The following is a 15,457-nucleotide window of genomic DNA, read 5'->3' as shown; positions in this document are numbered from 1 at the left end:
AAGAGACTAGTTTTGGTAGGAAACCCCAATAAGTTGGAAGTTTGTTCAAGATTTATCAACCTATATATGTATATATGTATTTGAATAGTGTATATCCCAAGAACTGATTCCCTTTTTCCTGTTTGTATGGGCAAATACATAAACCAGCACTCAAGAGATCCTCTCTCAAAAAAAAGTGGACCTAACAAGGAAGGAACAAGAAAAAAAAAGAGTGAGAACGATGTTTTTTTATTATATCTTGTAACTATATAGAGAATGGGAGGTATCTCGTAAGTCAAGTAGTAATGACAAAACCCCTTCATAAATTGTCTACCCACTGGGCATTACACTACAAAACCCTGTTTCTTCTAAACATTTTTATGCCAATAATTTAACGAAGGTTTATGACAATGTCGGTACAATTGCCGTTAATACGTACAGGAACTTGATGGTTTAGTTAAAATAAGGTGCAAGACATAAGAGATGATTCTTAAAAGGCATTATTGGCATGTTTCAAGAAGTTAATATTTGACCAAATCCAATAAAAACTATGGAAATTTCTTAGGAACATTACCAGTATTGAAAATCAGTGACAATGGATTGGAGATCCTTCTATCGTTATACATTACTGATACTTCCGGAAAAATAAATATAAGTGTTAGAATCGGGTTAATTATGGGCTTCCAACTTAAAATTAATTGGCAATTAGTGGATTGGCCCTAACCCTTTATATAGTAGTAGAATAATTCTTATATTTTCGATGTGGGATGTTTCTCATCAATATCCTCCTTCACGCTCAGACATCTAGGTCTGAAGCGTGGACAATGTGGGAATAACATCCACAGAGGGCCCAACATTGGTGTAGTAGTAGTTGTAGTAAATTAGGTCAAAGGATCTTATCGCTCTGATACCATGTTAGAATCGGGTTAATTATGGGCTTCCAACTTAAAACCAATTGGCAATTAGTGGATTGTCCCTAACCCTTTATATAGTAGTAGAATAATTCTTATATTTTCGATGTGGGATGTTTCTCATCAATACCTTCCCTCACGCTCAGACATCTAGGTCTGAAGCGTGGACAATGTGGGAATAACATCCACAGAGGGCCCAACATTGGTGTAGTAGTAGTTGTAGTAAATTAGGTCAAAAGATCTTATCGCTCTGATACCATGTTAGATTCGAATTAATTATGGGCTCCAATCCACTAATTGCCAATTGGTTTTAAGTTGGAAGCCCATAACTAAACCCGAATCTAACATGGTATCAGAGCGATAAGATCCTTTGACCTATACTACAACTACTACTACTATACCGATGTTGGGCCTTCTGTGGATGTTATTCCCATATTGTCCACGCTTCAGACCTAGATGTCTGAGCATGAGGGAGGGTACTGATGAGAAACATCCCACATCGGAAATATAAGAATTAATCTACTACTATATAAAGGGTTATGGTCAATCTACTAATGACCAATTGATTTTAAGTTGGAAGCCCATAATTAACCCGATTCTAACAATAAGACGATGATTATGCTAGTTTATGTTGCTGAGTGCTACCGTGATGGTTTTGTTTTTCTAAGCATTTTCATGTTTTTGTTTTTGTTTTTCTATACATGTTCATTTTCATGTTTCTTGTTTTTCTATACATTTTCATGTTACGGTATATATTGGCTGAGCATGTCCAAGCTTTTAAAAATTAACCGAATCGTGGAACAGATCCAGTAACTAGCTAATTCATAGTTATATTAAAATTGAGGTTAACAAAGGTTAAAGGTATATTCGTATATAAAAAAGAAGAAAAACAAAGAAATGAATAGTAACAAAACCAGAGATAAGGATAGAGATTTTGCAGAAACTTTACGAAGTGCAGTGTCTGAGACTCTGGGTGTTAAGCTAGATGGGCTTCACACTTAAAACCAATTGGTGATAAGAGGAGTGGCCCATCCACCACCTTATATACTACTAAGGATCCCTTCCAACTACCGATGTGGGACAACTATGTGTCTAATACGCCCCCTCGAGATGATGGCTCTTTGAGCGTCAATCTCGGAATGCTCGGGCAAGGATCGATGGGCCAACTTTGGGCCAGACCGATGTGGATCGGGTTGGACTGCGTGGATCGGGCTCTGATACCATGTTAAGCTAGATGGGCTTCACACTTAAAACCAATTGGTGATAAGAGGAGTGGCCCATCCACCTTATATACTACTAAGGATCCCTTCCAACTACCGATGTGGGACAACTATGTGTCTAATACTGGGTTCTTCACACCTTCTAAGACTTATCTTTTGTAATTAATCATTATTTGATCGATAGGTTCGTATGGCACGCAACCATGTGATGAGCACAAAGCGAAAATTCTTTAGCATTTTACTTATATCAAAGTAAATAGCGAACGATGTTCCTAGATTTCCCTGAAAAGATAAGAATCTCCGACTACAAAGATACGGCAATTTAGGTAAGTATGACAAACCCTTTTATTTTCGTTTTGGAACTAAGTGACGAACTACGTGCTTAATAAAATCTAATATTCCAATCATCTAATCACAGCTTTGTGCTTACACTACATATAAATAAATATCGGCGTATATTTTTTTCTATAAAAGGTTGCACACTACCATATACCTACTTACTAAGTCGTTTACACAACCCAAACCCTCATTCTAAGAAATGGGGTCTCGCACACAAAACCTCTCTCTTCTTATCCTCCTTCTCCTAGCCTTCCTTGCTGTCTCCTTCGCTTGTGAATGCAGCCCTCCTAAACCATCACCGAGCCCCCACAAACCGCCTAAACATCCCGTCAAACCGCCTAAACCACCAGCAGTCAAACCACCAAAACCACCGGCAGTAAAACCGCCTAAACCCCCTACCGTTAAACCACACCCCCACCCTAAACCTCCCACCAAACCCCCCACCGTTAGACCACATCCACACCCTAAGCCCCCTACCAAACCTCATCCGATCCCTAAACCGCCCACTAAACCACCCACCGTTAAGCCACCACCCTCCACCCCTAAACCGCCCACCAAACCACCCACCGTTAAACCACCTCCATCTACCCCTAAGCCGCCCACCAAACCACCCACCACCCCTAAACCGCCCACCAAACCACCCTCCGTTAAACCGCCTCCATCCACCCCTAAGCCGCCCACCAAACCACCCACCGTCAAACCACCACCCTCTACCCCAAAACCGCCCACCAAGCCACCCACCGTTAAACCACCTACCCACAAGCCACCAACAGTGTGCCCACCGCCAACCCCAACACCAACACCACCTGTTGTAACGCCACCAACACCAACACCGCCAACCCTAACTCCACCGGTGGTAACGCCACCAACACCAACCCCTCCTGTCGTAACACCACCAACACCACCGGTCGTCACGCCACCGACACCAACCCCTCCTGTCGTAACACCACCAACACCAACACCACCGGTCGTCACGCCACCGACACCAACCCCTCCTGTCGTAACACCACCAACACCAACACCACCGGTAGTAACGCCACCGACGCCAACCCCTCCTGTCGTAACACCACCAACACCACCAACACCAACTCCACCTAAACCAGAAACTTGCCCTATCGACACATTGAAGCTAGGCGCTTGTGTGGACGTTCTTGGAGGTTTGATTCACATCGGGCTTGGTGGAAGTAACGCCAAGAAAGAGTGTTGTCCGGTTTTGGGAGGCTTAGTTGACTTAGACGCAGCCGTTTGTCTATGTACCACCATTAAAGCCAAACTTCTCAACCTCGACCTTATTATCCCCATTGCTCTTGAGCTTCTTATCGACTGTGGAAAGAATCCACCACCTGGCTTTAAATGTCCCTCTTGATGAATGAAGTGTCTCTCTATCGTGTGTTTTTTTCTTTCTTTCTTTCAAGAATTTGTTGTTTGATAATCTCTTTGGGCAATGGGAGGTTAGTTTTCGTGTGTGGGACCTCTAATCACTTGTTTTAATAATGTACAATAAATGGGTATGTTTGGGTTTTGTTGATTTAATTTTAAGAAGAAAAAACTGTGAAACGGTATAATTATCTTTCGACAAAAACAAGTTTGCATCTCAGTATCTGTGTACGCTTAATATTTTGTTTTTTTTTCTTATATACATACGTGTACGTAGTCACTTGTGGAGTAGAAGAAATGTGGGTTTTATAGCCATGCACATTGCACTGAAGCACATATGTGTATAGATATAGTTATATACAAGTATATATATATATGTTAACAAATATATCATACTTTCTCCAAAAATTGATAGCTAAGAGAGCTCTCACAAATATGTCTCGATGACAGATGATTACAATGCAACATTTGATCTGTGGATCAATAATTAGAGGAAAGTAAAGTTTGTAAATTGTAGAGTTTCTTTTCTTCCGCGTCTAATATTACTCTCAGAGATAATGAAATAATAACTAGATGATAGACCCATACCTTGTGCTGAGTGAGGTTTTTTTATTATGATGTATTTAAATATTATAAAAAATATTCATTTTGTTGTTGATAATTTTTTTTTACATTTGATTAAAGATGGGTATTCGGGTATCATTTGGTTCGGTTTGATTATGATCTTTGCGGATTCGGTTCGGTTCGGTTCGGACCTTTGAAGGTTCGGTTTATGTTCTAATAACCCATTTAATTTTTTAAAAAAACTAAAGTTCTATATACTTTTAATTTCTAAAAATCTAAAAATAAAAATAATATATAACATATAAATTTTAATAATATATGCCAATATACTTAAACTCAACATAAAAACTTGTTTGGCTTAAATATTTGGAAAGAAAATCAATAAAAATTTATAAGTATTTTTGGTGTTTTGAGTATCATTTAGATATTTTAAACATGTACTTTATTTGTATATATTTCCAAATATTTTGGACAACTTAAAAATATCCTATATTTTTTTTTCTTTAAAATATTAAATTTAAAATAGTTAATATATTTAATTATACAAATCTGGTTCTAATATACTTGGACACCGAAATATTTTGGTTTGGGTCAGATTCAGTTATGGTTCTCTAAATATCAAACTTTTGATCCCGTTTGGATATCTAACTAATTTGGTTAAAGTTCAGTACTACTTTTCATATTGGATTTAGATTTTGCTCAATCCTATATTTTTATTGTAACAAAAATTTAAATGAAAGTGATAATGATTCATATTTATTTTGGGTATTCAACAATTTTTAAACAAAAACCACATTTTATTATGTATGTGATCCATTTAGTTAATCATTAAAAAATATTCTAGACCCACGATGGACTTGACTAAAAAGGTTACTATTTCATCTTGTAAGATTTTTAAAAATATTAATTAATACTCCTTATGCATCATTTTAAAGGTGTTTAAGGTTTTTTTTTCCTTTAACCTTTCTTTTGATAATTATAACGTGAAGACTTATCCTTTACAATTTTTAGGAGGATAGAATTAAAAGTGGAGCCGGATTAGCATATAACAAAAGTGGAGCCAGATTAGCATATATTTTTAAGAGGATAGAATTAAAAGTGAAGGTGTTTAAGGTTTTTGCACAAAGATTAAAAAATACAAACTTTTATGCGATTTGTTTGGTTACATAAAATTACATTAAATAAAACTAATTCAACCAATAAAAAGATACAGTATTTATAATTGGTCAAAAATTTCAAATGACATTAAATTTCACCTAAAATTGTGAGAACATCAATTATTTTGAAACAAAATTAAAATCTTTAAACACCAGTTAAACTGATACAGAGGGAGTAATATTTAAAACTTGCTAAAGTAAACAATTATTTCTTACTTAACATATATGGAATTAGAATAATCACATAAATCAAAATAATAACTCTTATTTAGTTACAATATCTTTTTGGTAAGTAAATCAAAATAATTATTTTATTTATTTTGTATGGTATATAACTAAATTTGAATGATATTGAGATATGAATATAATTTATTTCAATACAAATATTTATTATTAAATAGTTTTATTAACATTTTTATATTTGCTCTAACAAAAATTTAAACCACAAAAATTTCGAGTGGTAGAGAAAATAAGCCGGTATAATTAGTTACCTGGTACAATTTAACTGATTATTATCGGACTGCATGTTTTTAAGTTAACTGGGATAATACCTTTGTTTATTTTACGTTTCCATTTAGTAAATGAAACTTTAATATATGGAATGGTCCATTAAAGAGTTAGCCTACATTAAATTATCAAAGACTAATAAATGCTTATGGTTATATACTAAAGTATTGACTTGTGGCAATACGTGACTAGTCTGGACCATTTCTGTGGGGTCAGAGTACCTCTGTATAATTCAAAAAAAAAATCTTAATTGGACCGTCGTATTAAAATAGAAGGGCTGAAGAGACCTGTCAACGTGACACACGTAAGTATGCTTCTAAAGGTTGTCATTTAAAAAATGCTTCAGAAATAATATATAGGAGATACATAATGAACTCAATGTATTGCAAATGTACAGTTAATAACTCTGCATATAATACAGAAAATAACAGTATATGTAACTTTTTATTAAAAACGAACAGTATATGTAACTGAAGACTCATTGCAAGAGAAGAAGTTTGGATTTCATTGCCTTCAGTCAAAAAAAGAAGTTGGATATCACTAATAATTATATAGACCATGGAATCTCATCCAAACAAACAGACGATGGCAAAGAACAACAATCTCATTAATTGGAAAGTGATTCTGGAATAAAGAAACAAGTTCTTAAGTATGTTGGTGAATAAGGTTTCAGTATCTTTAGCATCTTTTAAATCTATTATTTCTTCCTCGTAAATGTAAAACGTATATCTGGATTTTATAATAAGGTTTTAGTATCACAATGTTTGGTTATGTAATTGTGAATACATATTTGGATTTTATAATAAGGTTTTAGTATCATAATGTTTGGTTATGTAATTGTGAACATGTGTTTAGATTTTTCTCATCCCTTACTTATTAATAGAAAATCAAATTTTAAAAATAACTTTAAATATGTACTATATTTACATGTATGTCATTTGCTGATGTGTCAGCTTGACAGCACTCCTCCAGCTCTTTTTAAATTTACCCTCTTACATCTAGAATAATTACTAATTATGCCATTGGTAGGACATTATACACAAAAGGCAACGATACATAACGACATGCATACTGTATGGTTTTATTATAACCAGCGTGTGCTTATTCACACCTGATTTTATGCTCCCACATTGATTATCTTCAATGCAATATAAATTTAGTACATATGATGTCATGTTCTCAATATATAAGGGATAAGACAAGCTCTAAGTTTTTTTTTTGTTCACAGACAAGTTCTAAATTTACTTCAAGAAATAAAAATGAAGATTGGCCCGTTTATAATTAAGATGGTATGTCTAAAACAACAAAATCAAGTATTGGTGTTTATAAAATTTAGCATAATTATTTACGTGTTTTAAGTTATATTATGTCATATATATTTCATTTTTGTAACATGTTTGATTTTGACATTCATATTTTAGCATAATTAGTAACGTGTTTGATTTCTGGATTTGGATTTAAACCCAAAATATATACATACATTCATATAGTACTATACAAAAAACTCATTTTTAGGAAACTTAAACTGAGTTTTGTCAACATGTTAATTCCGTAGTCAATGCAAAGAGATAACTTTCAAAATATTAATGGGAAATATTCTGGTCAATATGTAAATTGATTGCTATTCGTTATTTTCTAATATAGGTAGATCGTTCAATACTTTTTTTTAAAAGGGCTGCAGATCGTTCAATACTTTAGTGACAATCCTTGCTAACCAATTCATATCCCCTAGCCCTGCGACTTCGGGTTTCCGAAACCGAACCGAACCGAACCGTCGGTTTTCGGTTAACCAAAGTTTTAAAAAAAAATTCCGAAAAAAACCGAATGAAATTTCGGTTCGGTTCGGTTCGGTTATCGGTTTTTTTCGGTTTTCAAATTTATTTCCGAAAATAACCGATTTTAAAAAATTTCGGTTAATTTTGGTATAGTTTTTCCAAAATATTCGGGTATTTTCGGTTAAAGTCGGTTATTTCGGATAGTTTCGGTTATTTTTGGGTTATTCGGTTATTTTCGGTTCGGTTTTTCGGTTATTTTCGGTTATTATCGGTTATTTTCGGTTATTTTCGGTTTTTACAATTTTTATTTTTATTTTTAAAAATCGAAAACCGAACCGAACCGAACCGATAACCGAATTAATTTTCAAACCCATACCGAATTGAACCGAATTGAAAACCGAACCGAACCGAAAACCGAAAAAACCGGTTCGGTCCGGTTCGGCCCATCCGGTTCGGACAAAAATCGCAGGCCTATTATCCCCTATGTATTAAAGGAATAACATTTGAAAAATAATAATTTCACTTTTGTAATAATTAGAAAAATCCTCATGTCCATGTGTCATTTAATTAGGATGTTAATAAATCCTACATATCATGATTACATTGAAATTTAAAAAGTAAATGGTCTAATTTGATTTATTTATTTTCTTTCCTTAAATAAAACTTACGGAATTACCCTAAATATGACTAATATATATATATATATATATATATATATATATATATGTTTAACAATTGGATTGCGTCCCCCGGAAAAAAAAAACGCTCTCAAAAAAGGGGATATCAAAGGCGATTAGGGTTTCACCACCCTTTCGCCGCCGTTGATTTCGCCTCACGCGTATCAACGAGAAGCTTCTTCCTCTTTCCTTCCTTCCTTCCTCTCCTTCCATGGTGCCGCTTGTAGCAGGTCCAGCTTCCCTTCCACGCCCTCCCTCAGACCCACCAGATTCGAGTTTGAAGGTTGCTCTCCCGTTAAATCCTCCAGATCCGCCGGTTCCTCCTGACCCTCCGCCTGATACATTATTTTTTCACGGGTTTCCTTCAGTTGTACGATCTATGGGTCGCAGTTACTTTTCCCCATAAGTTCTCAGATCCAGATCTATGTTCGATGATTTCATATGAACTAGTTTCGTTGGATCCGAGCTTTTCTGTGTTAGTTCCGACTGTTTCGGTTGCATTTCGTTATGCTGCCTCTGTTGGCACTTTTGTGGTCTATGAGTGGTCCTTTACTGCAGTATGCAGGTGTTGTCCATTTACTGCAGTATGCAGGCTTACTTCCACCTTTGCTCTAATGGCTTTTGCAATGATAAGGCATTCTCTCTTCTTGTGGCAGCTTGGAGTGAAAGTTCTTAAATTATGTATCCTTCCAGCAAATCTGGTTTGTTTGGGCAGTAATTGCCTTTATTTCTCCTTTAAGGAGTGTTTTGTCCTCCCACATCTATCACTTGTTATTAGTGAAATTGTTATAGGGAGCATTGTTTGAAGATGGTTCTGTATGAAGCAGAAGCGAAGGTGTTTATCGTCTCTCGTTTAGATGGTGTCAACTGTCTGACCTCTTTGACCATGGAGGTTTTCATCCCTCCCCTTTATTGTTTCGAACAGGAATGTCAAGTTGAAGAAGTCTTCTTGTTTGACTGTCCACTTTCGGAGACAACGGTGGTTGAACTTGTGATATCACCTTTATCTTTAAGCTTTTATTTGAGTACTTGTTTAAGCTTTCTCAATTGCTTGTCCAGTGTATTGGTCTATGATTTGGTTTGTTTGGTTTCTTGTAGCCTTATTGTATCCTCCATTGATGGAGTTAAACTCTTTTAAGTTTCAATGAAAGTTGTTTGACCAAAAAAAAAAATATATTTAACAATTGATGATTCTAACAATAAAATTTTGATAACAAATTATATATTCTCCATCATTTTTTGTTTAATTTTATATTATTAAAATAAATTAAACAATTAAATTAGCTACGAATTTTAAATTTGGATTTTTTGGTATATTTATATATTGAATTTAAAAAACGCCAATAAATGACTAAAAATATTAAAATTATTATGTTAAAACTAATGATCAATGGTTTAAAAATTTTGTTATAAAAAGATACACATGATTTTAAAATCATATGAGTAAAAATATCATTTAATAATAGAAAATATATATATAGATTAAATATATACCATATAAGATTACATAAATATTTTAATATTAAAACTTTAAATGAATTTTCAAGAACATTTATAAATTATAAACTTATTATATAAGGGCTGATCATAGAACCATATGATTATGAAGTCTTATTTAGTAAATAACTATATAAAATATACTATTCTTAGAAAAACAATATTGGTCCATCTTAACTTATATTACACTTTTTATTAAACTAACTATCGAATTGATAATCAATGTACAAAGACAAAATCTCGCACTTTCCTTAAACAAAAGTTACTAAATTACCTAATATGATTAACGTATATATGAAAATTAATTATTATGAATAATAAATATTTGATAAGTATCTTAGTTCTTTTTTATTTATTTTATAATATTAAAGATATTAAACAATCACATTAACTATATAATAAAAACATTTAGATTTTTTCTTATATGTTATATTTTGAATTTTTGAAAACGTTTATAAATTATTAGAAATTGGAAGAGCCCACTTTGAAAATTTTATGATCAATAGCTTAATTTGTTTTGTTATAATAAGATACAAATGATAATAAAATTGTATTAATATGAATTTTTATTAAATAAATATTCAAACTAAATAATTTTCCTTAAATAAAAGTTATGAAATTACCTAATATGATTAACGGATATATGAAAATTAATGATTATGAATAATAAATATTTGATAACAATTTTTGTATCTTAGTTTTTTTCTTTAATTTTATATTATTAAAATATATTAAATAATCACATTAATTATATAATAAAAACATTTAGACTTTTTCTTATCTGCTATATTTTGAATTTTTCAAAACGTCAATAAATTATTAGAAATTTGAATTTTTCAAAACGTCTATAAATTATTAGAATTTTTTTAAAACGTCTGAAAATTTTTGTGATTATTTAACTTAATTTGTTTTGTTATAATAAGATACAAATGATCATAAAATTTTATTAATATGAACTTTTATTTAATAAATATTCAAATTAAATAATATATATATAAATACTAACGATTTAAAACAACAAGATTGGCTGTCCAATTGAAACCTTTCAAAACTATGTGGAAAACTAAAGTCAAAGTAATTCGATTTTGGAAATAATACGATGTTGGTTCTAAAATCATTAAAATGGTTTTCAATGATGTGAAAGCTAAATATTAAAAAAATTGTAGAACCTGTTTTTGGAATAAAAACGACTTATTGGCCACATTACAGTTTATATACATATAAACAGAGTGATAAAAATTTAAGCCAAAACCGATCATGCTCACCATAAATTCAAAATAGATTTTGGTCCACAATTACAATTACAAATGTTCAGTCCAACATATCCCCTATATATTAAATCACTTGAACTATAATTAAGTAACAATTTACTACAACTGAGGTTTCTTATTTTCTTAGTCTTTATTTTTTGATCTTTTTGCTTTATTCTAACAGTAACTAAATTGAAGTAAATATTACAAAATTTTATGGATAAGAATTAGTTGAAATTCTTTGCAACTTTTTTTTTATCTTTAAACAAATAGAGTTGTGTTCAATCGAAGGTATATTAATTTGATGAACACTAAATTTGGAAGAATAATAAAACTTTTCTTTCATGCTTCTATTTTTTTTTAATTTAGAACTTTGATATTAATTTTAGATTTGATAATTTTATTAGATGATAGAAGCATTTTTTTGTTTTTATTCTTTTATTTAAATATATAATATTTTTAATAAATAACTTTTTGACAATATGACTCCAAAATTCGTATAATATATAATATGATCTCAAACTAAATATTTTTTTTGGTATAAAACCGAATAAAATGCAAACTGACGGTATATAAACCAAAGTAAATGGATTTAGAATATTAGTTATATTTTATAAACCGAAATACCGAAAAAACGAACCGAACGAATCCAACCTGATATTCGGATTGAACACCCTAATCCAAATAAAAACAAACTATTATTTTATTCTCCAAAACATAATAAAATTAACAAATTCATCCCGCGCAAGACGCGAATCTTATCCTAGTTGTTGATGTATTGTGGATGCATGATCTCTTTGATAGGATTTTTCAAATCAATAAAATTGGAAAAAAAAAGAAAACGGAATGTACTTGTAAACAAACAAAACATGTAGTTTGTAAGTTATGAACTTATGAGTCATTCTATAGATATACATCGATTAAAAAAAAACAAATATATTGAGTCTTTCGAAATAAAAAAATATTGAACCTACTATTAGGGAATATGTTAATTTCCAATTCTGTTGTCATAGTTCCATATCTGTTTAGGAAGTATACAATGACGGTCTAGGTTGTTTTCTATTTTATTCTCGAGTCTGTTTGTATATATACATGGCTTTGTACATTCTTGTTGAATAAGAAAGTCTTTTGAGAATCTTGTGGTGCAAGATTTACATGGTATCAGAGCGGAAAGTTCTTGAGACCTAAATTTTTTTTTTTTTTTTTTTTTCGCTCGTGTCTTGTTCTCTCAAGGTTTCGAAGTTCAAAACCTTTGGAGTTGGTTCGTGGCTGTGAATTCGAAGTTCGGGTTCCAAGAAATCGAAGATGGGTGACGGTGGCGAAGATTCAGTACTGTCTAAAACCTCAACTTCGACTGAGAAGGGAGTTGATGCTTCTACTCCGTACTCTCTCCATGCTTCGGATAATCCAGGAGCAATGATTACGTCGGTGACGTTAACTGGAGAGAACTATAATGAATGGTCAAGTGAGATGACTAATGCTCTTCGAGCAAAACGGAAGTTAGGGTTCATTGAAGGTACCATACCGAAGCCACTTGCGAGTGATCCGAATCATGAGCTCTGGCTTTCCGTTAACTCTATGATAGTTGGTTGGATTCGTACATCGATTGAATCACGAGTTCGATCAACTGTCACTTTTGTTCAAGACGCGCACAAGTTGTGGGAGAACCTCCGGAAGCGTTTTTCGGTTGGGAACAAGGTTCGTGTTCATCACTTGAAGGAACAGATGGCGGTTTGTCGTCAAGATGGCTTGTCAGTTATTGAGTACTATGGTCGTTTGTCAAAGATTTGGGAGGAGCTTGACATGTACAAGCCACTTCCGTCGTGTACGTGTTCTGCAGTTGCAGAGTTCGAAAAAGACAGAGAAGAAGAAAAGGTTCATCAGTTTGTAATGGGGTTAGATCAAACCCGCTATGGAGGTCTGTGTCAAAGCATTATTTCAGCCGACTCTACTCTTGACATTGGTGAGGTTTACGCCAAGTTGATTAGAGAAGAGCAACGTCTTAACTCAGTGAAAGAAAGAGAATCGCAACAAAACGCAGTAGGTTTTATGACAAAGAAGGAGTCCGTAGTTGATCAAGTAACACCACGCACAGAGTCTGGTAGGCGTGAACGTGGTGCTCAGTGTACTAATTGTGGGCGTAGTGGTCATGAGAAAGCCACGTGTTGGCAGCTGATCGGGTTTCCGGATTGGTGGGAAGAGCGCTCTGCAAACAGAGGTGGAGGAGGAAACAGAGGTACTTCTCGCGGTGGACGTGGCCGTGGAGGTTTTGATCGTTCTAGAAACAATGGAGCAAGAGCTCATGCGACAACTTCCAATGCCTCGTCCTTTCCTGAACTGACGCAAGAACAGTGGAAGACTCTTACACAGATGATCAACGAGAAAGCCACCTCCTCTTCCGATAAGTTGTCTGGTAAGAGTCAGCTTGGTGATTTGATACTCGATACCGGAGCATCACATCACATGACTGGAGACATCTCGTTTCTCATTAACACTCGTAGTATTGTCCCTTGTCCAATTGGATTTGCAGATGGCAATAAGACATACGCAACACATACGGGACAGTTTCCCTTGACTGATCAGATTACTCTTGATCATGTTTTATTTGTGCCGAATCTAAATTGTTCTTTGATCTCGGTGTCCAAATTGTTAAAGCAGACACATTGTTTTGCTGTACTAACTGATACAATTTGTTTGTTACAGGACCGTTTTACGAGGACCCTGATTGGAGCCGGTAAGGAACGAGATGGGGTGTATTACTTCACGGACGTTATGGCTGCTAGAGTTCATCGTATGTCATCTTCTGTCACTACTTCAGCTGATCAACTGCGTTGGCACCAGAGACTTGGACATCCGTCTTCTTCTGTTTTATCAGTTTTACCTATGTTTTCGTCTAATAAACTTGCTACCCTAAGTCCGTGTGACACTTGTTTTAGGGCTAAGCAAACTAGAGAAGTTTTTTATGATAGTATTAATAAATCAAATGAGTGTTTTGCCTTAATTCACTGCGATGTTTGGGGACCATATCGGACTCGTGCTTCTTGTGGTTCAGTTTACTTCTTAACCATAGTTGATGATCATTCGCGTGCTGTCTGGACGTATCTTATGCGTGAGAAGTCAGAGGTTCGAGCAGTGTTACAAAATTTCTGTAAAATGACAGAAAAGCAGTTTGGTAAAGAAGTTAAGATGGTGAGATCGGACAATGGTACTGAATTTATGTGTTTGTCACGGTTCTTTCGTGAGAATGGAGTAATGCATCAAACTTCATGTGTTGGCACACCACAACAAAATGGTAGAGTGGAAAGGAAGCATCGTCACATACTCAATGTCGCTCGTGCTCTGTTATTTCAAGGAGGCTTACCGACTAAATTCTGGGGTGAAGCTGTGATGACAGCAACTCATCTAATTAATCGTACTCCGACGAAAGTACTAAAAGGTTCCTCACCGTATCAAGTTTTATATGGAGAAGAGCCGCAGTACAATCATCTTAGAGTGTTTGGTAGCTTGTGTTACACACATTTGAGAGCTCGAGACAGGGACAAGTTTGGCTCCCGTAGTCGTAAGTGCGTCTTTGTGGGGTATCCGTTTGGTCAGAAAGGGTGGAGAGTGTATGATATCGACAAGAAAGAATTCTTAATTTCTCGCGATGTCGTTTTCTATGAAGATGAGTTTCCCTTGGCTCACACGTCTGAGGCAGTCTCTATGCAATCACCACTGCCTATACCTACAGATTATGCGGATTCTGACTGGTTGGTTGAGTCAATTCCAGTGTCACCAGTAAGGGGGAGTGCTACTGCAACTGATGGTTCGGGTTCTACAAATGTAGAAATTCAGACAGAGAACGACGAGGTTTCACATGTAATACGGTCTGAGACAACAACAGCTTCTCCTACTGATACACAGGCTGTACGAGAACCTGTGCTTAGTATCCTCCCGGTTTCAGAAAGTGTCCTTGAACCGTCTCCAGTTGATCCAATCCTATTAGGACGAGGACAACGTGTTCGCCACCCTTCAGTAAAACTCAAGGATTACGTCAACTATAGTGCTCGTCTCAGTGAAGACACCCATCTTGTTCCTCTCTGCGCTTCGTCTCAGTCCTCGGCAAACGTTCCAGGTAACACATTGTATCCCCTAGCTGATTATATATCTGATCATGCTTTCTCACCTTCGCATCAAGCGTTCTTAGCAGCTGTTGCCGTGGGAG

The 15,457-nt window shown here is 34.5% G+C and overlaps 1 protein-coding gene across 1 annotated transcript; it reads left to right on the top strand.

Annotated features, from left to right (window-relative positions):
- Positions 1–2,592: 2,592 nt before the first annotated feature.
- Positions 2,593–4,046, top strand: LOC108862874 (36.4 kDa proline-rich protein). Its single transcript, XM_018637136.2, has one exon. It carries the CDS (start codon positions 2,649–2,651, stop codon positions 3,813–3,815), a length of 1,167 nt encoding a protein of 388 aa, XP_018492638.2. The 5' UTR covers positions 2,593–2,648; the 3' UTR covers positions 3,816–4,046.
- Positions 4,047–15,457: the final 11,411 nt, after the last annotated feature.

The sequence above is a fragment of the Raphanus sativus genome, chromosome 5 (genome assembly GCF_000801105.2).
Source record: "Raphanus sativus cultivar WK10039 chromosome 5, ASM80110v3, whole genome shotgun sequence".
In the NCBI taxonomy this organism is placed as follows: Eukaryota; Viridiplantae; Streptophyta; class Magnoliopsida; order Brassicales; family Brassicaceae; genus Raphanus; species Raphanus sativus.
The sequence above is the reverse complement of the archived record's forward strand: the minus strand, read 5'-3'. Positions and strand labels throughout refer to the sequence as shown.

Excerpts from the sequence above, each read along its gene's own strand:
- LOC108862874 (XM_018637136.2), top strand. The coding sequence starts at position 2,649 with ATGGGGTCTCGCACACAAAACCTCTCTCTTCTTATCCTCCTTCTCCTA.